Source organism: Pristis pectinata, chromosome 1 (genome assembly GCF_009764475.1).
Source record: "Pristis pectinata isolate sPriPec2 chromosome 1, sPriPec2.1.pri, whole genome shotgun sequence".
Lineage (NCBI taxonomy): Eukaryota > Metazoa > Chordata > Chondrichthyes > Rhinopristiformes > Pristidae > Pristis > Pristis pectinata.
Window position 1 is genome coordinate 985912 of NC_067405.1, and position 23788 is coordinate 1009699.

General features: G+C 60.0%; 1 protein-coding gene across 1 annotated transcript; it reads right to left on the bottom strand.

Moving 5' to 3' along the window:
* Positions 1-1573: 1573 nt before the first annotated feature.
* chpfa (chondroitin polymerizing factor a) lies at positions 1574-21337 on the bottom strand. The gene is made up of 4 exons (XM_052026006.1): positions 20885-21337; positions 15942-16506; positions 8911-9093; positions 1574-4932 (listed from the first exon to the last, which is right to left on the bottom strand). Exons 1-4 carry the CDS (start codon positions 21145-21147, stop codon positions 3673-3675), a joined length of 2271 nt encoding a protein of 756 aa, XP_051881966.1. The 5' UTR covers positions 21148-21337; the 3' UTR covers positions 1574-3672.
* Between the last annotated feature and the right edge of the window lie 2451 nt (positions 21338-23788).

A 23788-nucleotide genomic window follows, 5' to 3' on the forward strand; every position in this document is an offset into this window, starting at 1 on the left:
CCCACCCCTGGATCCATCAGTAGGATTGCATCACGTTGTTCTGGGGGTGTTGTGGAAGGCGTGGGGCCCTGCTGGAACCTACTGGAAGTGTGCTGGAGACCACTGGAACTGTGCTGGAAACTGCTGGAAGTGTACTGGAGACTGCTGGAACTGTGCTGGAGCCATGTGGGAGTCCTTGGATCCTGACTGGAATGCTGCTGGTGTTTCTTGCAGACCCAGTTCCCTGTGTGGCTGCCGTGGGAGCTGGGAGCCGTGAGCAGGCTGGGCTGCCTCACTGTCCAGATGTTGGGCAGCCAGCTGGACATTGAGCTGGTGGGGCACGGAGCGGAGATCGCGTTCCTGCAGGAACGGCTCTGGTCTTGTAGCTGCCGACTGTCATCGATTGGCCAGACCAACATTTGGAGCACTGAGCTCTCCAGACCGTGCACCCGTCACACACCTGTGTGTGTTCTCTGCTTGTTTGAGTGTACACCTCCCCCTTAATGTACCTACACCCTCCGTGTACCTTCCTCCGCCTGTCTGTACCTACACCCTCCATGTGTGTACCCCCTCCACCTACCTGTACCTACACCCTCCATGTGTGTACCCCCTCCACCTACCTGTAGCTACACCATGTGTGTACCCCCTCCACCTACCTGTACCTACACCCTCCATGTGTGTACCCCCTCCACCTACCTGTACCTACACCCTCCATGTGTGTACCCCCTCCGCCTACCTGTACCTACACCCTCCATGTGTGTACCTCCCTCCGCCTGTCTGGGTACTTACACCCTCTATGTGTTCGCTTCTCTATGTGTTCCACACGTGTGTATTTAGGCCTTGCTCCAAGTGTGTGATTTTGCTGTGGGTGGGGACAGGTTTGGGCTGAGGCTGAGGTGGTTCCATCAGCATTGACCAGGTGGTCACTGCCTGTGGTGTGGCCACGGCTGTAGCCTGGGATGGGAAGCACACAAATGGTGCACAGCATGATCCCACAAAACAATGAGCTAATGGTGAAACTGGGGGAGAAATAATTGGCCACAGGGCATCCAGCAGAGCTTGTCTGTGCTTCTGAAATAGTTCCAGGGTGATCTGACATTCCTTCACATAGAGGGTTCAATCTAAGTACTGCCCCTCCCACAGTGTGACCCTCCCTCAGTACCGCCCATCCCACAGTGTGACCCCCAGGTGTTCCGGTTTCCACCCACATCCCAAAGATGTGCATCGGTGGGTTAATTGGCCGCTGTAAATTGCCCCCAATGTGTGGGCGAGGGGTGGAATCTGGAGGGGGGAGGGGGTGGTAGATGATGGGACTGTGGGGCCAACATGGACTTGGTGGGGTCTGTCCCACTGCCGTATGAATGAATTGGGGGGGGGGGGGGGGGGCGCGGTGAGAGTGGCCCCTCCCTCCTCAGGGTCTGGGCACTGAGCAGAGATAACGACAAGAAGACGCCCACCCACCCTGTGGGTCACGGCGGAGCAGGAAGCCCGGACCGAGGAGGGATTGGAGATCAAAGATCGGGAACAGGAAGGCCTTTAGTTTAACATTTGCCACCTCGCCATCGACCTGTGGTACTTCACTGAGTCAACCCAGTGTTGTAGATGTTTTTATTGCTGTTCGTTATAAAATACTTGGAAACAATGTGGATTATATCATTGTCGTGGTCTGAATATTCGCAAAATAAATTCAAAAGCTGGAAGCTGGTTTCATTTCTTCCTCTGGAGATGGAGTTGATGATTGGGAATTCAACTGGCGCCCAGCTCAATAAGCTGAAACTCAGGCTTAGACCCAGTCTGTGCGAGGCTGTGGTCCCGCAATGATCACATCTGGACCTAGTGGTCCTGCAGTGGGCACACCTGGACTGTGTGTGGTTCTGCAGCTCCCACAATGTACCTGTACAGTCTCAGTTCTGCGTTTTACCGCTGCGAATTCCACAGGCTCAGTGCAGACACTTTGCAGAATTCCCAAATGCATCAACAAAACCCAAAGTGGAGTCAGTTCAGGCGCAAGGTTAAGGTTGCCCCGTGACCCGAGCTGTCGTTCTGCTGCCCCCAGGTTGCAATGGGTCACACAATGGAGCGAGAGAGACGGAGAGGGGCCGTTGTCTGAGACCCTCCTCCGCCAAACTCCAGACAGGAGCGCAGACTGTCTGCCCCACCTTCAGGCCCCTGAATGTAATGTACATTATTTCTTTGGTCAAGTTATACATGGAAAAGAGACCTCCTGACCAGACAGCAGCCCAGTCCCATCGATACCAAAGTCCTGCAGTCATTGGCCGGCTGGTTATAATTGGGTTTGAAACCGCCTTTGCTACGGTTTTGGAAGGTCCTTCATCCTTTCCCACTCTGGGTCTTCCCGAAGGCCCCAGTCTTCCCTCTCCGGCACAGATAAAGGCCCTCGGACCATCACTGTGTCAATCCCATTCCCCCCTTCTCTTCCTCGCAGCTTGTCCAAAGCACCCTTGAAATAATTTGGCAATTTCCCTGGGAAAGTTGCTGTTCAGTCTGATGAGAATCCATTCCGGCAGTGTGCTCCCCATCACCACAACGGCTGCTGACGTTCACGTTGTCCCTTCACGGAGACTGATGGGGCCGGGGAGAGAGGGGGAGCTCCGTGTCGAGAGAGCTCCGCGAAGAAAGGGCAGGAACAATCTGTCCCTGTCCTGGGACTGTGCGTGCGAGACGAGGCGGTGCACAGAGTGTGTGTGTGTGACGGGGGGCGCGGAGGGAGGGAGATGGGGGTGCGCGGAGGGAGGGAGGGAGATGGGGGGGTGCGGAGGCTCCCATAGACAACGCATTCAGCATGGAAGGTCTGCTCTGACCTGCCTGCGGGCCTGAGCCTGACAGGTGAATGGCCTCTTCCTGTGCCGTGTTGTTCCTGTTCCTCGGCCCCCACCGACCCGTTCACCGGCTCCCGACCGTGAGCCATCGAAGCCCACCCTCGGGGAGCTCGTGGTTGGCTCCACTCGCCCTGGCCCCTTCCTCGAGTGAGGGCTCAGATTCTGCCCAATCTGCCCCCCCATTCCCCACATCTCACTCCCCCTCTCCCTCACCCCCCTCCTCGTGATCCTCAGTCCCTACGGACGGGCAGCTGGGGAGGGCTGGGGGCGCAATCATACCCCCGGCACCAGAGAGGGATCGGCAGCTACCTGTGGTTGGAGGTAGAAGAGGATGCAGGGTCTGAGGGAGGGAGGAATGGGGGAGGAGAGGGGTGGGGGAGGAGAGGGGTGGGGGAGAGAGGGGTGGGGGAGAGAGGGGTGGGGGAGAGAGGGGTGGGGGAGAGAGGGGTGGGGGAGAGAGGGGTGGGGGAGAGAGGGGTGGGGGAGAGAGGGGTGGGGGAGAGAGGGAAGGAGGGAGTGAGGGGAGAGGTGGGAGGGAGTAGAATGGGAGAGTGGCAGGTGGGGGGAGGGAGGTGGGAGATGGAGAGGGGAGTGGGGTGGGTGCAGTGGGAAACCTGGGGGGGGGGGAGTGGGAGATGGGGGTGTCAGTGGGAGTCCCGTGGGACAGTGGAAGACCTGGGGTGGGGCAGTGGGAGATGGGGGGGGGTGGGGGGAACAGGGGGAGACCCGGGGGGCAGTGGGAGACAGAGTGGTCAGTGGGAGACCCGGAGGGTGGGGGGCAGTGGGAGACAGAGTGGTCAGTGGGAGACCCGGGGGTGAGGGGGGGTGCTGTGGGAACAGGCCCCCTCCCCCCTCAGGTGCTGTGGCCCTGCTCCTGCTCAAAGAGTAGCATGGCGAGCTGTGCGCGGGACCCCAGCCCCTGAAGGTTGCTCTGCACACACCGGTGGTACAGGTCCTCGCTGGCCCGCGGGTCGCAGGCTCGCTGCCCGTGTTTCTGCCGCAGTGCCGGCTCCACGGCACGGAAGACATGCAGGCCGGAGTACTGCACGAACATCTGGTACATGTCCAGGGACTCCAGCAGCTCCTCGTTGTCCAGTGCGGCCGCTGACACTTTGCTCCGCGCCGCCATGTAGTCCGCGTTGTAGAAGCAGGCGGCCTCGAAGGAATCGCGGTCAAAGTGCCCGGCGTCCTTCAGCAGGTCGACAGTGAGGGGCCGCGGCCGGTCCCGGTAGGCCACCTCCGGCTCGTACTCCTGGAAGTGGATGGGGAAGAAGACCTGCCACTGGCTGATGGTGTTCATGCGGCAGCGGTTGAGGAAGTCCACGCTCAGCTGGCTGTTGGTCCCCGCCAGGAAGAACAGGGTGTCCACCGGGTGCTTCTTGGAGATGACGTCCATGATCTTGATCTGGGAGGGCGAGTCGGTCTTCACGCTGATCCATGGGATCTTGCTGCCCGGATACCTCTCCTCGCACTGGGCGATCTGGGCCTTGAGGCCGCTGAAGATGTCGTCCTGACTGACGCGCTGGGCTTCCAGAGGGTCGTAGATGAAGAGGAGGGTGAGGATAGCGTTCTCCTGGCTCTCCAGCGCCGTCTGCTCAAACATCTGGATGAAGTGTGAGGCCTGCTGGCGCTCTCGGGCACTGAGGGGCAGGATGACGTGCACGCGGGTGGCCTCGGTCACGTAGGGCATGGGGATTATCTCCACCCTGCTGAGGGGCCGCAGTAGGTGCACCCGCCGGGTGATGGAGCGGCTGTGGCCCCTGTCGGTGGCAGCCTCCAGCCGCAGGTCCAGCGTGTACTCCATGCCACGGGTGGGGTCGAAGCGGCGGTAACCGTTGACCAGCTGCTCCTTGCGCAGGTGCAGCGAGGGCTGGTAACGGCGGTTCAGCTCCTCCACCGCCGTCTCGATGATGTCGCTGACGTCCACCCGGTCGATGCCGCGCAGCTGGCACTTGGGTGCCCCGTCCGCGCAGGAGAAGACCTGCTCCTCAGTGAAGTAGTCCCAGCGCAGCACCTCGAACCGCGTGCGTGGCTGGAACGGGGGGTTGATGCCCACCGGCCAGCTCGCCCTCTCCCCCTCCTCGCCCAGCCCGCTGATGTTCCACAGCTCCGCCTGCAAACACAGGGGGGTTACTGGGGCATCGGCCCGTCAGGGATAATAGAACATAGAACATTACAGCACAGTACAAGCCCTTCGGCCCACAATGTTGTGCTGACATTTTATCCTGCTCTAAGATCTATCTAACCCTTCCCTCCCACATAGCCCTCCATTTCTCTATATTCATGAATCTATCTAAGAGTCCCTTAAATGTCCCAAATGTATCTGCCCCCACAACCTCTGCTGGCAGTGTGTTCCACACACCCACCACTCTCTGTGTAAAAAAACTTGTCTCTGACATCCCCCTTATACCTTCCTCCAATCACCTGAAAATTATGTCCCCTCGTGTTAGCCATTGTCGCCCTGGGAAAAAGTCTCTGACTGTCCACTCGATCTATGCCTCTTATCATCTTGTGCACCTCTATCAAGTCACCTCTCATCCTCCTTCTCTCCAAAGAGAAAAGCCCTAGCTCACTCAACCTACAAGACCTGCTCTCCAGTCCGGGCAGCATTCTGGTAAATCTCCTCTGCACCCTCTCTAAAGCTTCCACATCCTTCCTATAATGAGGCGACCAGAACGGAACACAATACTCCAAGTGTGGTCTGACCAGAGTTCTATAGAGTTGCAACATCACCTCGCGGCTCTTGAACTCAATACCCCAACTAATGAATGCCAACACTCCATACGCCTTATTAACAACCCTATCGACCCGCGTGGCAACCTTGAGGGATCTATGGCCATGGACCCCAAGATCCCTCTGTTCCTCCACACTGCCAAGAGTCCTGCAATTAACCTTGTATTCTGCCCTCAAATTCAATCTCCTGAAGTGTATCACTTCACACTTATCCGGGTTGAACTCCATCTGCCACTTCTCAGCCCAGCTCTGCATCCTATCAATGTCCTGTTGTAACCTACAACAACCTTCTACACTATCCACAACACCACCAACATTCGTGTCATCAGCAAACTTACTAACCCACCCTTCCACATCCTCATCCAAGTCATTTATAAAAATCACAAAGAGCAAGGGTCCCAGAACAGATCCCTGCGGAACACCACTGGTCACCGACCCCCAGGCAGAATACGTTCCATCTATCACCACCCTCTGTCTTCTATGGGTGAGCCAATTCTGAATCTACACAGCCAAGTTTCCCTGGATCCCATGCCTCCTGACCTTCTGAATGAGTCTTCCATGAGGAACCTTATCAAATGCCTTACTAAAATCCATGTGCACCACATCCACTGCTCTACCTTCATCAATGTGCTTTGTCACTTCCTCAAAGAATTCCATCAGGCTCGTGAGGCACGACCTGCCCCTCACAAAGCCATGCTGACTGTCCCTAATCAGCCTATGCTCCTCCAAATGCCCATAAATCCTGTCTCTAAGAATTTTCTCCAGTAACTTGCCCACCACTGGAGTAAGACTCACTGGTCTGAAATTCCCAGGGTTATCCCTACTCCGTTTCTTAAACAAAGGAACAACATTTGCCACCCTCCAATCATCTGGCACTACTCCTGTGGCCAGTGAGGATGCAAAGATCATCGCCAAAGGTGCAGCAATCTCTTCCCTCACTTCCCGTAATAACCTTGGATATATCCCATCCGGCCCTGGTGATTTATCTATCCTAACGTTTTTCAAAAGTTCCAGCACATCCTCTTTCCCCATGTCGACATGCCCTAGAATATCAGCCTGTCGTACGCCATCCTCACAAATGTTAAGGTCTCTCTCTCTCTCTGGTGAATACTGAAGCAAAGTATTCATTAAGGACCTCCCCTACCTCTTCCGACTCCAGGCACATGTTTCCTCTTTTATCCCTGATGGGTCCTACCCTCACTCTAGTCATCCTCCTTTACGTGTAGAACGCCTTGGGGTTTTCCTTGATCCTACTCGCCAAGGCCTTCTCATGCCCCCTTCTAGCTCTCCTTCACTCTACCATCCTTGCCCTGCCTCAATAGGACAAACCTATCCAGAACCTCATGCAAGTATTCCTTAAACAACCTCCACATTTCCACTGTGCACTTCCCCAAGAACATCTGTTCCCAATTTACGCTCCCAAGTTCCTGCCTACTAGCATCATAATTCCCCCTCCCCAGTTAAGTACTTTCCCATATCGTCTGCTCCTATCCCTCTCCAAGGCTGTGGTAAAGGTCAGGGAGTTATGGTCACTGTCTCCAAAATGCTCTCCCACTGAGAGATCTGACACCTGATCAGGCTCATTGCCCGGTACCAGGTCCAGTACGGCCTCTCCTCTAGTCAGCCTGTCCACATACTGTGCCAGGAATCCTTCCTGTACACACCGAACAAACTCCGCCCCATCTATCCCCTTTACACTAAGGAGGTGCCAAACAATAATACAGAGGGAGGCCGCCCAGTCCGTCGGGGATAGTACAGAGGGAGGCCACCAGGGCCGTCAGGGATAGTACAGAGTGAGGCCACTCAGCCTGCTAGGGATAGGATGCGGGGAGGGGAGGAGGCCGCCCAGGATAGTACACGGGGAGGCTGCTCAGCCTGTCGGGGACAAGACATGGGGAAGAGGAGGCCACTCAGCCCATCTGGGAATAGTACACAGGGAGAAGAGGAGGCCTCTCAGCCCATCTGGGATAGCATCTGTGATTGAGGCCACTCAGCTTGTCAGGGATAGTACATGGGGAGAGCAGCCCCTCAATGTCTGAAGGAGCGTAAGTGACATGAAACAGTTACTCTGCCCCTTCCTCCACTGATCTGCTTGACCCACTCAGCTATTCCGTTTTATTTCCATCCTTCGAGCCCTGGAACACCGTCCCAAGACAGAATACTGCTTCAGCGTGTGCACGTGCGTGAGTGAGTCTGTGCGTGTCTGAGAATTAATGAGATAAAAGTGCTGACAGATGTGAGAGTGGGCAGGCGGTGTCTGCACGGTGAGAAGCAGGTCACGGTGCAGTTGGGAACATTTACTGGGACTTTGGGTATTATTATTTGGGTATAAGGGCAACGTGTGTACGAAAGGGAGAAGTGAGGGACAGAGTGAGTCAGTGGTGCGGGAGCTGTTGGTAATGGAGTGTGGGGTATGTGTTGGCTCGGTGCCCACAGCTCCTCCTGTTCCACTGTTCCACTTGCCACGTGTGCCTCGCCCCAGCGGACTGAGAGAGTCTGGGGGACTGCATTTACTGGCTGGCACAGTGAGGGGGAGTTGGGACGGTGTGTGGGCAGTCGTCAGACCTCACGTCCCAACTAAAGCAGGGAACGAAAACCTGAAACTCGTCAACAAGACTAAACACTGACAAACTGTGACTGTAAATACCACAGTAGTAGCACCTGCAATCCGAGAGGGAAGCACCGTAAATCCCACAGTAGAGGGGCAGCTCACTGGGTCTAATCCAGGTAGAGCTCCCCCATCTCTACAGGGTCCCACCCCCCGAAGTCTCCCCGCCCGGCCCTCCCACAGTGTGGCGTTTCCTCCTCACCGCCCCTCCCACAGCATTCCCCCCTCGCCGCCCCTCCCGCAGCGCAGCACTCCCCCCTCGCCGCCCCTCCCTCAGCGCAGCACTCCCCCCTCGCCGCCCCTCCCGCAGCGCAGCACTCCCCCCTCACCGCCCCTTCCACAGCCTGGCACTCCCTCCTCACTGCCCCTCCCGCAGCGCGGCACTCCCCCCTCGCCGCCCCTCCCGCAGCGCAGCACTCCCCCCTCGCCGCCCCTTCCACAGCCTGGCACTCCCTCCTCACTGCCCCTCCCGCAGCGCAGCACTCCCCCCTCGCCGCCCCTCCCTCAGCGCAGCACTCCCCCCTCGCCGCCCCTTCCATCAGCGCATGCACTCCCCTCCTCGACTGCCCCTCCCGCAGCGCAGCACTCCCCCCTCGCCGCCCCTCCCGCAGCGCAGCACTCCCCCCTTGCCGCCCCTCCCTCCTCACCACCCCTTCCACAGCCTGGCACTCCCTCCTCACTGCCCCTCCCGCAGCGCGGCGCTCCCCCCTCGCTGCCCCTCCCACACATCAGATCTGCCCCAGTCAGCACCTGAAGTGCCTGGATCTCTCGGTAGGTCTGCTCCAGCTCCAGCTGTGTGAATCGCTTATGCAGTTGGTACATTTGGACTGGCTCCAGCACTGGGTGTACCGTCAGTGCGCTCCGGAACCTCACGTCCTCCTCCCTGTCGGGGTCTGTTGCCTTCCCCAGCTCGAAGTAGCGATAGCGGGTGCCCTGTGGAGAGGGAAGCGAGTCTGTTAGCCCGCTGGTGGGGCTCGAGCACCCCGAGGTGCCACTACCTCTGCTCCCGATGAGGGCACCCACACCCCCTGCCCGCTGACGGTGCCTCCTTACACTGGGCTCAGGTGTTCCCATCAACAGCACCAGTTACCAACACCAGGAGACTATTCAGCCCTCTTAGACCATGCTACCATCTATAAGATCACAGAACATCGGAGAGACCGGACAGGCTGGGGCTGTTCTCCCTGGAGCGAAGGAGGCTGAGGGGTGACCTTGTAGAGATTTATAAACTCATGAGAGGTGTAGATAGGGTGGATGGTCACAGATATTTCCCCAGGGCGGGGGAGCCTAAAACTAAAGGACATAGATTTAAGGTGAGAGGGGAAAGGTTTAAAAGAGACTTGAGGGGCAACTTTTTCACACAGAGGGCAGTGAGTATCTGGAACGAGCTGCCAGAGGAAGTGGGTGAGGCAGGTACAATTACAGTGTTTAAAAGACACTTGGACAGGTACACGGACAGGAAAGGTTTAGAGGGAGATGGGCCAAACACAGGTAAATGGGACTAGCTCGGGTGGGCACCTTGGTCGGCACGGACCAGCTGGGCTGAAGGGCCTGTTTCTGTGCTGTCTGACTCTGACATGCAACGGGAACAGGCCACATTGTGCCAACCACGATGCTAATTTAATCTAATCCCAACTGCCTGCACGTTGTCCGTATCCCACCAGTCCCGGCCTGTTCATCTGCCTGTCTAAATGCTTCTGAAGCGTTGCTGCGTATCTGCCTCCACCACCTCCCCTGGGAGCCCATTCCAGGCACCCACCGCTCTCTGTGAAATAAAAAACCTGCCTCGTAAATCCCCTTTAAACTTTCCCCCCTCACCTTAAACCTCTGCCCTCTAGTATCTGACATTTCTACCTTGGGGAAAAAAGACTTTGGCTATTCACCCTATCTAGGCCTCTCCTAATTTTATAAACTTCCCTCAGGTCTCCCCTCAGTTCCTTATGCTCCAGAGAAAACAACCACCCTCTGTCCGACCTCTCATAGCTGAACCTCTTCTGCGCCCTTCCCAAAGCCTGCACATCGTTCCTGCATCGCAGCAATCAGAACCACGAACGCGGCCCGACCAAAGTGTTAGAGAGCTGCAGCACGACTTCCCAGCTCTGGTACGCGACGCCCCGGCCGATGAAGGTTAGTGTGTTTACCTTGTTTACCACCCTGTCTACCTGTGTCGCTGCTCTCGGAGTGATGGACTTGCAGCCCACGATCCCTCTGTACGTCAAGGCCATTTACTGCAAACTGTGGATCAGAGATACTGCAACGGGCTTGAGGGTTAACGGACTGGATACCCAGGAGGGGGTGATGGAGAAACAGAGGGGAAACTGTTCCCGGGGCAGGAGGGTGGCAGAAGACACTCTGGGGGGGGGGGAATGTCTCTCTGCAGCGAGTCGCTGTGATTGGGAACAAGCTGCCTGAGGGGTGGGAGCAGGTCAGTGGGAGGGTTCAGAGGGGGCTGGGGAACGGTGGGGGGCCGCTGGGGAAGCAGGTCAGTGGGAGGGTTCAGAGGGGGCTGGGGAACGGTGGGGGGCCGCTGGGGAAGCAGGTCAGTGGGACGGTTCAGAGGGGGCTGGGGAACGGTGGGGGGCCGCTGGGGAAGCAGGTCAGTGGGACGGTTCAGAGGGGGCTCAGAGCAGCTTTGGGGAAGGAGCAGGACTGAAACAATGGGCTGAAAGGCTGTCTCTCTATATTCAGCCAGTGCATTGGCCGCCTCCAGGCAACTGTGCCAGATCCCACTGGGACTTCCTTTAATGAGGGGAGGGGAGGGGGGGGACACAGGGAGGGGGGGGGGAGAGGGAGGGGGGAGAGGAGAGGGAGGGGGGGGGGAGGAGAGGGAGGGGGGGGGAGGAGAGGGAGGGGGGGGGGAGGAGAGGGAGGGGGGGGGAGGAGAGGGGGGGGGGGGAGAGGGAGGGGGGGGAGGAGAGGGAGGGGGGGGAGGAGAGGGAGGGGGGGGAGGAGAGGGAGGGGGGGGAGGAGAGGGAGGGGGGGGGAGGAGAGGGAGGGGGGGGAGGAGAGGGAGGGGGGGGAGGAGAGGGAGGGGGGGGAGGAGAGGGAGGGGGGGGAGGAGAGGGAGGGGGGGGGAGAGGGAGGGGGGGGGAGGAGAGGGGGGGGAGAGGGAGGGGGGGGAGAGGGAGGGGGGGGAGAGGGAGGGGGGGGAGAGGGAGGGGGGGAGAGGGGGGGGGAGAGGGAGGGGGGGGAGAGGGAGGGGGGGGAGAGGGAGGGGGGGGAGAGGGAGGGGGGGGAGAGGGAGGGGGGGGAGAGGGAGGGGGGGAGAGGGAGGGGGGGGAGAGGGAGGGGGGGGAGAGGGAGGGGGGGAGAGGGAGGGGGGGGAGAGGGAGGGGGGGAGAGGGAGGGGGGAGAGGGAGGGGGGAGAGGGAGGGGGGGGAGAGGGAGGGGGGGGGAGAGGGAGGGGGGGGGAGAGGGAGGGGGGGGGAGAGGGAGGGGGGGGGAGAGGGAGGGGGGGGAGAGGGAGGGGGGGGAGAGGGAGGGGGGGGGAGAGGGAGGGGGGGGAGAGGGAGGGGGGGGAGAGGGAGGGGGGGGAGAGGGAGGGGGGGAGAGGGAGGGGGGGGAGAGGGAGGGGGGGAGAGGGAGGGGGGGAGAGGGAGGGGGGGGAGAGGGAGGGGGGGGAGAGGGAGGGGGGGGAGAGGGAGGGGGGGAGAGGGAGGGGGGGGAGAGGGAGGGGGGGGAGAGGGAGGGGGGGAGAGGGAGGGGGGGAGAGGGAGGGGGGGAGAGGGAGGGGGGGAGAGGGAGGGGGGGAGAGGGAGGGGGGGAGAGGGAGGGGGGGAGAGGGAGGGGGGGAGAGGGAGGGGGGGAGAGGGAGGGGGGGAGAGGGAGGGGGGGAGAGGGAGGGGGGGAGAGGGAGGGGGGGAGAGGGAGGGGGGGAGAGGGAGGGGGGGAGAGGGAGGGGGGGAGAGGGAGGGGGGGAGAGGGAGGGGGGGAGAGGGAGGGGGGGAGAGGGGGGGGGAGAGGGAGGGGGGGAGAGGGAGGGGGGGGAGAGGGAGGGGGGGAGAGGGAGGGGGGGAGAGGGAGGGGGGGAGAGGGAGGGGGGGAGAGGGAGGGGGGGAGAGGGAGGGGGGGGAGAGGGAGGGGGGGAGAGGGAGGGGGGGAGAGGGAGGGGGGGGAGAGGGAGGGGGGGAGAGGGAGGGGGGGGAGAGGGATGGTGGCGGAGAGCAGGGAGGGAGGGGAAGAGCAGGGAGGGGAGGGGAAGAGCAGGGAGGGGAGGGGAAGAGCAGGGAGGGGAGGGGAAGAGCAGGGAGGGGAGGGGAAGAGCAGGGAGGGGAGGGGAAGAGCAGGGAGGGGAGGGGAAGAGCAGGGAGGGGAGGGGGGGGAGAGCAGGGAGGTTATGGTACAACTTTGTAAAACATCAATCAGGCCACAGCCGGAGCACTGAGTGCAGTTCTGGTCACCACTCTGTAGGAAGGAGGTGACTGCACAGGAGAGGGTGCAGAGGCCATTCCCCAGGGTGTTGCCTGGGATGGAGTGTTTCAGTTATGGGGAGAGACTGGAGAGGCTGGGCTTATAGCAAAGCAGGACCAGGGGGGACCTGACAGAGGTGTGTAAAATCATGAGAGCAGAGCCAAGGTAGATAGCAAGAAAACATTCCCCATAACAAAGGGGAAAAAGGACGTAGGTTTAGGGTCAGGGGGAAAGAGCTTTGGGGGTGTGAGGAAGAATGTGCCCCCCAGAGGGAGGTTGGAATCTGGAACACACTGTCTGAGGCGTGGTGGAAACAGAGACTCACCACGCTTAAGCAGTACCTGGACGAGCAGGGAATCGCTGAGGCAGGGAAGGGTCCGGACAAAGTAGGTGGGTACTTGGTCAGTACAGATGTGGGGGGCCAAAGGGCCTGTTCCTGTGCTGGAAGACTCCATGTCTCGATGATTAAACCCACCCCCTCCCGTTCCTCCATAGCTGCCCTCCCAGAGAAAATTCCTCCTCAGTAATCCTACACCCCCTGCAAATAGCTGCTGGCAAAATGACGTTACCCAGAGGTTAATGCAGTCTGTGCTGCTGGAACCCAGCCCTTCCGCAGAAACGTGTGTTTGCAGCAGTTCAGAAACTGGCAGCAAACAGCAGGGTCCTGGCACCGGTGCAGGGTCCTGGGTCCTTGCACCAGAGCACGGTCCTGGCAACACTGCAGGGTCCTGGGTCCTGGTGCCAGTGCAGGGTCCTGGCAACACTGCAGGGTCCTGGGTCCTGGCACCAGTGCAGGGTCCTGGCAACACTGCAGGGTCCTGGGTCCTGGCACCAGTGCAGGATCCTGGCGCCAATGCAGGGTGCTGTGTACAGGCTCCGCCATTCCAAGGCCAGGCAGAGTGCCAAGCTCCATGGTCACACCCACCCACCCGCCGCCCTCTCCCCAACCACCACCTCAGCTCACAGCAGAGGAACCCATACACAGGGGGAGAGGGAGCTGAGACTGCACATGGGTGGTGGGGGGGGGGGGAGGGTCTGTAACCAGCCCATGGGCACAGCACAGTTGGCACTGTGCCCAGGCACAGTCAGCTCCTGGACCACAGAGATGGTGGTGTGGGAGGAGGGCCCTGGGGGCGGGGGGAGGGGAGGGGAGGGGGGAGGTGTGTCTCACAGCTGAGGGGCTGTGAGGGACGGGGTGGGGAGGGGAGGGGAGACCCATAGCTGGAGGAGCCGAGGCAGGGAGGGAAGGAGGGAGGCAGTAATATCCACAGTCTGAAAGGATCCTGCGCGCCTTCACTCCCCGTGCTGCAGTCCCCGTGAGGCAGTAGCAGATCCATGGAGAGTAATCCCCCTCCCTCCACCCCCTCCACTCCCCTCTCCTCTCACCCCTCCCCCTCCACTCCCCTCTCCTCTCCCCTCCCCCTCCGTGATCCGAGCTCCCAGTTCCAACAATCTCAGTGCGAGGAGCTGCCGGCCCTAGGCTGAGCTGGTCTGTGTGGGGCCTCAGGAGACGGGGAGGTGCTGGAAGCCGGCTGGCTCCAACCCACTCACGTGCCTGCCCCCTGGGCATAGCCGGAACAGAGGCTGCCTGTCCCACACCGAGGCAGGGCCCCTTCCTGACCCGCAGCCAAGGCCTCTCCTCCAGCCCCAGCGAGCTGCCCAGGGGCTGCCCCACAGCACCCCCTCCCACCCAGTCTGCCTCGCCCCTCCCTGCATCGCTGACCTCAGCAATGTCCTGCATCGATACCCCAGACACATCGCCTGGGAGGAGGCCATTCATCCCAGCAACCCGTTGCTATCTCTGATCAGCCCCAGTTCCTTCCCTCCTCCCCCCCACCCCCGGCGCCCACTGTTCCCCAGCCCTCTCTGAACCCTCCCACTGACCTGCTCCCACCCCTCAGGTAGCTCGTCCCCATCACAGCGGCTCACTGCGAGGAGACATTCCACCCCCCACCTCACTCCGTGCCCTCTGCTCCCTCACACTCCTGCCCCAGAACAGACTCTCCTCTGTCCCCCTCTCCTGCCCCTCACACAATGATCACACCAGGAGAGGCCTTGCAGCCCATCGAGTCTGTGCTGCCCCAACGTAAAAGCAATCCGGCTCGTGCACCTGTTTCCCCCTCCCCCAGCTTATTCACCCCACCCCCCATCACTCTGTCCCACCCCCTCAAATGGCACAACCCCACCTCACCGGGACCCCTCACCGGGACCCCCCACCTCCACAGGACACCACTCCCTGCTGGGACACATCACCACCACCCCCCCTTCACCGAGACCCCCCTCCCCTTCCATGGGATACCCCACCTCGCCAGGAACCCCCTCACTGGACACCCCCCCACTAGGGCCATGCATCCCAGACCACACCCACATGCTTTGGTCCTTTGGTCAACCAGCTCCCTGTGCACTGGGGTCATCACCCCTTGCCCTCGGCAACCGCCACCCTCGTTACACCTTGCCCACGGCAACCGCGCCCTGGTCCCCATTAAACCTGAGAGGGGAATGGCCCCATCTCTCCCCCCACCGCCCCCACCCCACCCCTCTGAGCTCTGACTGCCTACACTTTTTTTTTAGTATAAATGTTTATTAACTAAAAGTACTACAAAAGACAACAGGAGCCGATACACCACAACTAACGGAGAATGAGAGGAAAACAAACTGAGCAGCCAAAGAACTACAGCAAAATAACACTAACTAAACGCCCGCGACACAGCACCCGCTGGACACAGCACCCGCTGGACACAGCACCCGCTGGACACTTCAGAGAAGAATCGCATTCTCACCGCCCATGACACACGCGATCCCAAGGGGCCCACTGAGCACGGAACTCAACCAGGGTGCCCGCGGAGACCGCGCGCTCCCTGACTGCCTGCACTTACCCAGTGTTGCCTTTCCCTGGAATCTTGCTGTGCCACTGTACTAGATGTGGAGCTAGTGTGTTTGCCCCCTCGCCGCCCCCCCAATCAGTCTGCCCCTGGCCAGGGTTAGAGCACTGCTCCCCACCCCCGTCACAGCCTCACCTTCACATCCCCTTCCCCACTGCCACAGTTCACAGCCCCAAACACTACCCACACTCCCCTCCTCGTATTCACCCCCACACCCCACCACATACCTACCCACAGTTCACATCCCCGACCCTTCCCCACAAGCCCCCACCCCCCCACTTCCCCAGACTGCTCCCCACACCCCTCCTCGTATTCACCCACACTGCCCAGCCCTCCCCACCCCACCACATACCTACCCACACAGTTCACACCACCAACCCCTCCCCATACACCCCCACTCCCCCCACATGCCCTCACCCCCCCCACACACCAGACCCTTCCCCACACGCCCCCACTCCCCCCCACCCCTCCTCCCGACCCCTCCCCTACCTCGTACTCGTCCACGCAGTTGACGGCCACATAATCGATGATGCACCGTCCCAGCCACTCGTCAGGACGGGCGCTCAGGATGTCGTTGCGACAGTTCTCCAGGTACGGCTGGACTTTGATCAGCAGTCTGCGGGACAGCAGGTAGCCAAACCCCCCATAGCAGTAACGTCCGTCGGTGTCCCCACCGATGAACTCCTCCGGGCGGCCCATGTACAGGTCCGTGTCGATGCTCAGGTGCTCAACCAGAGCCTTGATGCGGTCTCCTTCTGTGTACGCGTCGTCCTGCACAAAGTAGAACCAGTCGTACTCGCTGGCGTGATGCTCAAACACGTACTTCACTGTCTGGTACATGTTCCAGATGGGGCGCTCATCACCATGGGTCACGATGTACATCCCATGAGGAACCTTTCTCCCCCTCGTCCCAGTGAAGTACAGCACCTTGTCCATGTGGCTGCCCATCGTCCGATTCACAGCCACCGCCAAGGTGTTCAGTGTGGTCTTCGAGGTGAGGACACCCACAAACAGCCGCTCCCGAATGCCCAGCTCCGTGCTGATGTAACGGGACCTGGGGACACACACAGGGTCACTCACTCTGGGGGAACCAGGACAGCACGGGTCAGACACAGAGTGAAGCTCCCTCCACACCGTCCCATCACACACTCCCGGGGTCAGACACAGAGTGAAGCTCCCTCCACACCGTCCCATCACACACTCCCGGGGTCAGACACAGAGTGAAGCTCCCTCCACACCATCCCATCACACACTCCCGGGGTCAGACACAGAGTGAAGCTCCCTCCACACCATCCCATCACAGACTCCCGGGGTCAGACACAGGGTGAAGCTCCCTCCGCACCGTCCCATCACACACTCCCGGGGTCAGACACAGAGTGAAGCTCCCTCCGCACCGTCCATCACACACTCCCGGGGTCAGACACAGAGTGAAGCTCCCTCCGCACCGTCCCATCACACACTCCCGGGGTCAGACATAGAGTGAAGCTCCCTCCGCACCGTCCCATCACACACTCCCGGGGTCAGACACAGAGTGAAGCTCCCTCCACACCGTCCCATCACACACTCCCAAGGCACACTTCCAAGTAATCTCTGGAATACTTCCAATGCCATATGAGGTGAGATATGTTTATTAGTCACATATACATCGAAACACACAGTCAAATGCACCTTTTGCGTAGAGTGTTCTGGGGGCAGCCCGCAAGTGTCACCACACTTCCGGCGCCAACATAGCATGCCCACAACTTCCTAACCTGTACGTCTTTGGAATGTGGGAGGAAACTTGGCTGTGTGGATTCAGAATTGGCTTGCCCATATAAGACAGAGGGTGGTGGTAGATGGAGCGTATTCTCCCTGTGGGTCGGTGACCAGTGGTGTTCCACAGGGATCTGTTCTGGGACCCCTGCTCTTTGTGATTTTTATAAACGACTTCAATGAGGATGTGGAAGGGTGGGTTAGTAAGTTTGCTGATGATACAAAGGTTGGTGGTGTAGTGGATAGTGTAGAAGGTTGCTGTAGATTACAACAGGATATTGACAGAATGCAGATCTGGGCTGAGAAGTGGCAGATGGAGTTCAACCTGGATAAGTGTGAAATGATACACTTTGGGAGATCGAATTTGAAGGCAGGATACAAGGTTAATGGCAGGACTCTTGGCAGTGTGGAGGAACAGAGGTATCTTGGGGTCCACATCCATAGATCCCTCAATGTTGCCACGCAGGTTGATAAAGTTGTTAAGAAGGCGTATGGTGTGTTGGCCTTCATTAGTTGGGGTACTGAGGTCAAGAACCATGAGGTAATGTTGCAGTTCTATAAAAGTCTGGTTAGACCACACGGAGTATTGTGTTCAGTTCTGGTCCCCTCATTATAGGAAGGATGTGGAAGCTTTAGAGAGGGTGCAGAGGAGATTTACCAGAATGCTGCCTGGATTGGAGAGCATGTTTTATGAGGATAGGCTGAGTGAGCTGGGGCTTTTCTCTTTGGAGAGGAGGAGGATGAGAAGTGACTTGATAGAGGTGTACAAGATGATAAGAGGCATAGATCGAGTGGACAGTCAGAGACTTTTTCCCAGTGCGACAATGGCTAACACGAGGGGACATAATTTTAAGGTGATTGGAGCAAGATACAAGGGGGATGTCAGAGGTAAGTTTTTTTTTTAAACACAGAGTGGTGGGTGCATAGAACGCACTGCCGGCAGAGGTGGTGGGGGCAGATACAATAGGGACATTTAAGAGACTTTTAGATAGCCATGTGGATGATAGAAAAATGGAGGGCTATGTGGGAGGGAAGGGTTAGATAGATATTAGAGCAGGATAAAATCTTGGCAAAACATCGTGGGCTGAAGGGCTCCCAGAACACGTTTCTCCTTGTCTAGGATGCACACCAGCCCCTGCAGTGTCCACTGGTCCAGGGAAGCTCCAGTGAACCTGTTCCCTCTCCAGGGACACCCAGGCATGGATGATGTACTTTGGGAGGACTAATGATAGGATGTAAATGATGAATGGTGGGGCACTCGGGAGTATTGGTGTACGTCCCAGGATTCTGGCAGGTGGCAGCACAGGTGGGGAAGAGGGTAGCAGGATCCTTGCTTTCAGTCGCTGGGGCAGGAAGGTTATGGTACAACTTTATACAACACTGGTTGGACTGCAGCTAGGATGTGTGCAGTTCTGGGTGCCACAGTGGAGAGGGTGCAGAGATTGCCCAGGACGTTGCCTGGGATGGAATGGTTCAGTTATGAGGGCAGACCAGAGAGGCTGGGTCCCTTCTTCCTGGAGCGGAGGCTGAGGGACCTGAGTGACTAGTACAACATCACGAGGGCAGAATCAAAGTGCGTAATGAGAAACCTTTCCCTCAAAACAGAGGAAAAACTAGAGAACGTAGGTTTGGGGTTAAGGGAGAAGAGGAGATCAGAGGAAGAACTGTTTCACCCAGAGGGTGGTTAGAACTGCCTGAGGGGGTGGTGGAGGCAGAGACCCTCACTCAGGAATCAGAAGGCAAGGACCAAGTGCTGGTGAATGGGCTTCGTGTAGTTGGTCATTGATGGTTGGCAGTGTGATGTGGCTTTCTCTTCTCCAAGACTCCATCACTTTCTACAATTCTGAAAGCCTTCCCATTTTGACTTCTGTCATACACTTTATTTTTATTCTTTATCCAGTCCTCGATATCCCTTGACATCCAGGTTTCCTGGGAACCTGCTGTCCAACCCTTCATCCTACAGGAATATGTTAACCCTGAGCTCTCATTATCTCACTTCTGAATGACTCCCACTTGGCAGATGTTGACCGACCTGCAAGTACCTGCTCCCAGTCTACCAGAGAAACAAAGGACTGCAGATGCTGGAATCTAGATGAAAAGCACGATGATGCTGGGGGAACTCCACGGGCCAGGCAGCATCTGTGGACAAAAGCAGGCGGCCTGTGCAGACTAGGTGACCGTTTCACAGAACACCTGCGCTCTGTCCGTAACCGTGATCTGCATCTCCCTGGTGCTGGTCACTTCAACTCCCCCTCCCACACTATTGCTGAGATGTCAGTCGTCGGCCTCCTCCACTGCCGGGAGAATTCCAAGCGCAAACTGGAGGAACAGCAGCTCATTTTCTGTCTTGGAACCTTGCAGCCTAACGGCATGAACACTGAATTCTCCCACTTTAGGTAATCCCACCCCCCCCCTCACCGTGCTTCTTCTCTTCTTCCCTTCTTCCCTTTCCTAGCCTCTCTTTTCCTACCCTCCCCCGCTCTTTCCTCACCTTTGACCCCTCCCCCGGTGGATCTGCTCTCCCCTCCTCCCCCACACCTGCCCATCACCATCTCTTACCTGCATCTACCTATCACCACCCTGTGCCCACCCCGTCTCCCCTCTTTTGTCCACCTATCACTGCTCTGCTTTTCCCTCCTATATATCAGGCTTCCCCTTTTCCCATCTTCAGTCCTGAAGAAGGGTCCTGACCCGAAACGTTGACCGCCTGCTTTTCTCCACGGATGCTGCCTGGCCTGCTGAGTTCCTCCAGCATCATTGTGGTTTTTATCTGGATTCCAGCATCTGTGATCCCTTATTTCTCTACTGTTACTTCCCCCGCCCCCCCCCCTGCCCCTGGGTGTTACACCCCACTCCTCCAGTGTTACATCCTACACCCCTGGTATTACACCCCATTCCTCCCCCCCCGTATTATACCCCATTCCTCCCCCCCACCCGTATTATACCCTGTACCCCTCTGGTGTTGACATGTACCCGTGTTATACTGTATTGGTGTTACACCCCACTCCCCCTAGTGATACACCCCCCCACCCCAATCCCCCTCCCCCCACTCAGTATTACCCCCACACCCCTGGTATTACACTTCCCCCCCACCGTGTTACCCCCCACTCCCCCCCACCCAGTGTTACCCCTCACAGTTACCCCCCACTCCCCCCAGTGTTACCCCCCACAGTGTTACCCCCCACTCCCCCAGTGTTACCCCCCACAGTGTTACCCCCCACTCCCCCAGTGTTACCCCCCACCCCCCCCAGTGTTACCCCCCACTCCCCCAGTGTTACCCCCCACAGTGTTACCCCCCACTCCCCCAGTGTTACCCCCCACCCCCCCAGTGTTACCCCCCACAGTGTTACCCCCCACTCCCCCAGTGTTACCCCCCACCCCCCCAGTGTTACCCCCCACTCCCCCCCACCCCCCCAGTGTTACCCCCCACTCCCCACAGTGTTACCCCCCACTTCCCACAGTGTTACCCCCCACTCCCCCCAGTGTTACCCCCCACTCCCCCCAGTGTTACCCCCCACTTCCCACAGTGTTACCCCCCACTTCCCCCCAGTGTTACCCCCCACTTCCCACAGTGTTACCCCCCACTCCCCACAGTGTTACCCCCCACTTCCCCCCCGGTGTTCCCCCCACAGTGTTCCCCCCACTCCCCCGGTACCCAGGGCCGGACCCTCTCGCCTCACCTGACCGTTTTCTTGGCCGGTTTGTTGGGGCTGGCCGCCTTGTACGGGACGATCCGGGGCTCGAAGTCCTGCGTGTTGTCGGGCTCGGGCCCCGCGGGCACCGAGTTGGCCTTGCGGACCCGGACCCCGGGGCTGTCCCGGGCGGGCGGGCACGGCTCCTCCACCCAGCTGATGCTCAGCAGGCTCAGGGTGAAGCCGAGCGAGATGCCGACCACCACCGGGCCCACGGGCCGCAGCAGGGCCAGGAGCAGGGAGCGGCGCATGGCGGCCGGACCCCGCGCTCCGGACACCGGACCCTGGCGGCCGGACCCCGCGCTCCGGACACCGGACCCTGGCGGCTGGACCCCGGGCTCCGGACCCCGAACACTGGCGGCCGGACCCCGCGCTCCGGACACCGGACACTGGCGGCGGGACGCGGCCGCTCCGTGCTCGGACCCTCGCCGCTCCCACTCCTGACGTGTCGGCGCAAACCCCGCCCCCCGCGCAAACCCCGCCCACTGCACAAACCCCGCCCCCCGCGCAAACCCCGCCCACTGCACAAACCCCGCCCCCCGCGCAAACCCCGCCCACTGCACAAACCCCCGCCCACTGCACAAACCCCGCCCCCCGCGCAAACCCCGCCCACTGCACAAACCCCCGCCCACTGCACAAACCCCGCCCCCCGCGCAAACCCCGCCCACTGCACAAACCCCGCCCCCGCGCAAACCCCGCCCACTGGACAAACCCCGCCCCCGCGCAAACCCCGCCCGCTGCACAAACCCCGCCCCCCGCGCAAACCCCGCCCCCTGCGCAAACCCCGCCCACTGCACAAACCCCGCCCACTGCACAAACCCCGCCCCCCGCGCAAACCCCGCCCACTGCACAAACCCCGCCTCTCCAGAAACCCCGCCCCGTCAGAAAGCCCCTCCACTCCCCCACACACTCTCCCCCACCCCCCCACTCACCCCTCTCCCCCACCCCCCACTCGCCCCTCTCCCCCACCCCCCACTCGCCCCTCTCCCCACCCCCCACTCGCCCCTCTCCCCCCACACACAGCGTTACGGGAATGCTCAGCACCCAGTCTCCACGTTAATGAAGCAGAAATCGTGGCCAACTCATCGGTGAGAGTTCCTCCAGGATGTGAGCAGCAGATGTGGGGGGGTGGGGGGGAACGGGTAGGTGGGGGACGGGTAGGTGGGGACCAGTAGGTGGGGGATGGGTGGGTGGCGGATGGATTGGTGGCGGACGGGTCGGTGGGGGACGGATAGGTGGGGGACAGGTAGATGGGGGACGGGTCGGTGGGGGACGGATCGGTGGGGGACGGGTCAGTGGGGAACCGGTAGGTGGGGGTCCGGTAGGTGGGGGACGGGTAGGTGGGGGACGGGTAGATGGGGGACGGGTCGGTGCGGGACGGGTCAGTGGGGAACCGATAGGTGGGGGACGGGTAGGTGGGGGACGGGTAGGTGGCAGATGGGTCGGTGGGGGACGGGTGGATGGGGGACAGGTAGATGGGGGACGGGTCGGTGGGGGACAGATCGGTGGGGGACGGGTCAGTGGGGGTCCAGTAGGTGGGGGTCCGGTAGGTGGGGGACGGGTAGGTGGGGAACGGGTCAGTGGGGAACCGGTAGGTGGGGGACGGGTAGGTGGGGGACGGGTAGGTGGCAGATGGGTCGGTGGGGGACGGGTGGATGGGGGACGGGTTGGTGGGGGACAGGTCAGTGGGGGACGGGTGGATGGGGGACGGGTAGGTGGGGGATGGGTCGGTGGGGGACGGATCGGTGGGGGACGGGTCAGTGGGGAACCGGTAGGTGGGGGACGGGTAGGTGGGGGACGGGTGGATGGGGGACGGGTTGGTGGGGGACAGGTCAGTGGGGGACAGGTCAGTGGGGGACGGGTAGGTGGGGGACGGGTGGATGGGGGAGGGGACGGGTAGGTGGGGGACGGGTAGGTGGGGGACGGGTAGGTGGCAGATGGGTCGGTGGGGGACGGGTGGATGGGGGACGGGTTGGTGGGGGACAGGTCAGTGGGGGACGGGTAGGTGGGGGACGGGTGGATGGGGGAGGGGACAGGTAGGTGCGGGACGGGTAGGTGGGGGACGAGTAGGTGGCAGACAGGTAGATGGGGGCTCTCAATAAGGTCCCACACACGGGGCTGGTCAACGAGGTTGAGGCACATGGAATGGGGTAATGTACTGACGGACTGGGAACTGGGTACGGGACAGAGAGCAGAGAGTGGGGATAGACGGAGCCTCAGGGGGTCGGGCTGTGCCTGGTGGTAGGGCAGGGATTCACAATCCCGATCAGTGACCCGGTGAGGAGACCAAGTGTCACGTCTCCAAGCTGTGCTGATGCTACACAGCAGGGTGCACCCGTGTGTGGGGAGGAGGGCGTCGAGAGGACACGTGGGAAGGTGGAGAAGCTGTGAGTGGTAGAACATGTCTGATGGAATCTAATGTGGGACTGCGAGGTCATCCACCTTGGTGCACAAAACAACATGTAGATCGTTGTTTTAAACGGTGGGAGGCTGGGAGTGATGGTGTTCGGAGGGGCCTGGGTGTGGTTGTCCACATCACTGAAGGCCAACATGCACGGACAGCAGGTGAACTGGAGGGAAATGGTATCTTGGCTTTTATTGCGAGAGGATTAGATTACAGAGTAAGGAAGTCTTACTCCATGTACGGCCTTATATCGGGTCTTGTTGAGACCTCACCTGGAGCATTGTTCATAATTTTGGTCTCTTAAATAAGGATTTACTTGCTCTAGAAGGAGTGTTGGGAAATTCACCTGACTCGTCCCAAGGTTGGCAGGTTTGCAGAATGAGGGAGACAGGGCCTGTGTTCAAAGGGATGTGAGGAGATCCCACTGAAACCCACAAAGGGTTTACGGGGCTTGACAGGCTGCAAGCAGAGAGGCTGGGGATCGAGAA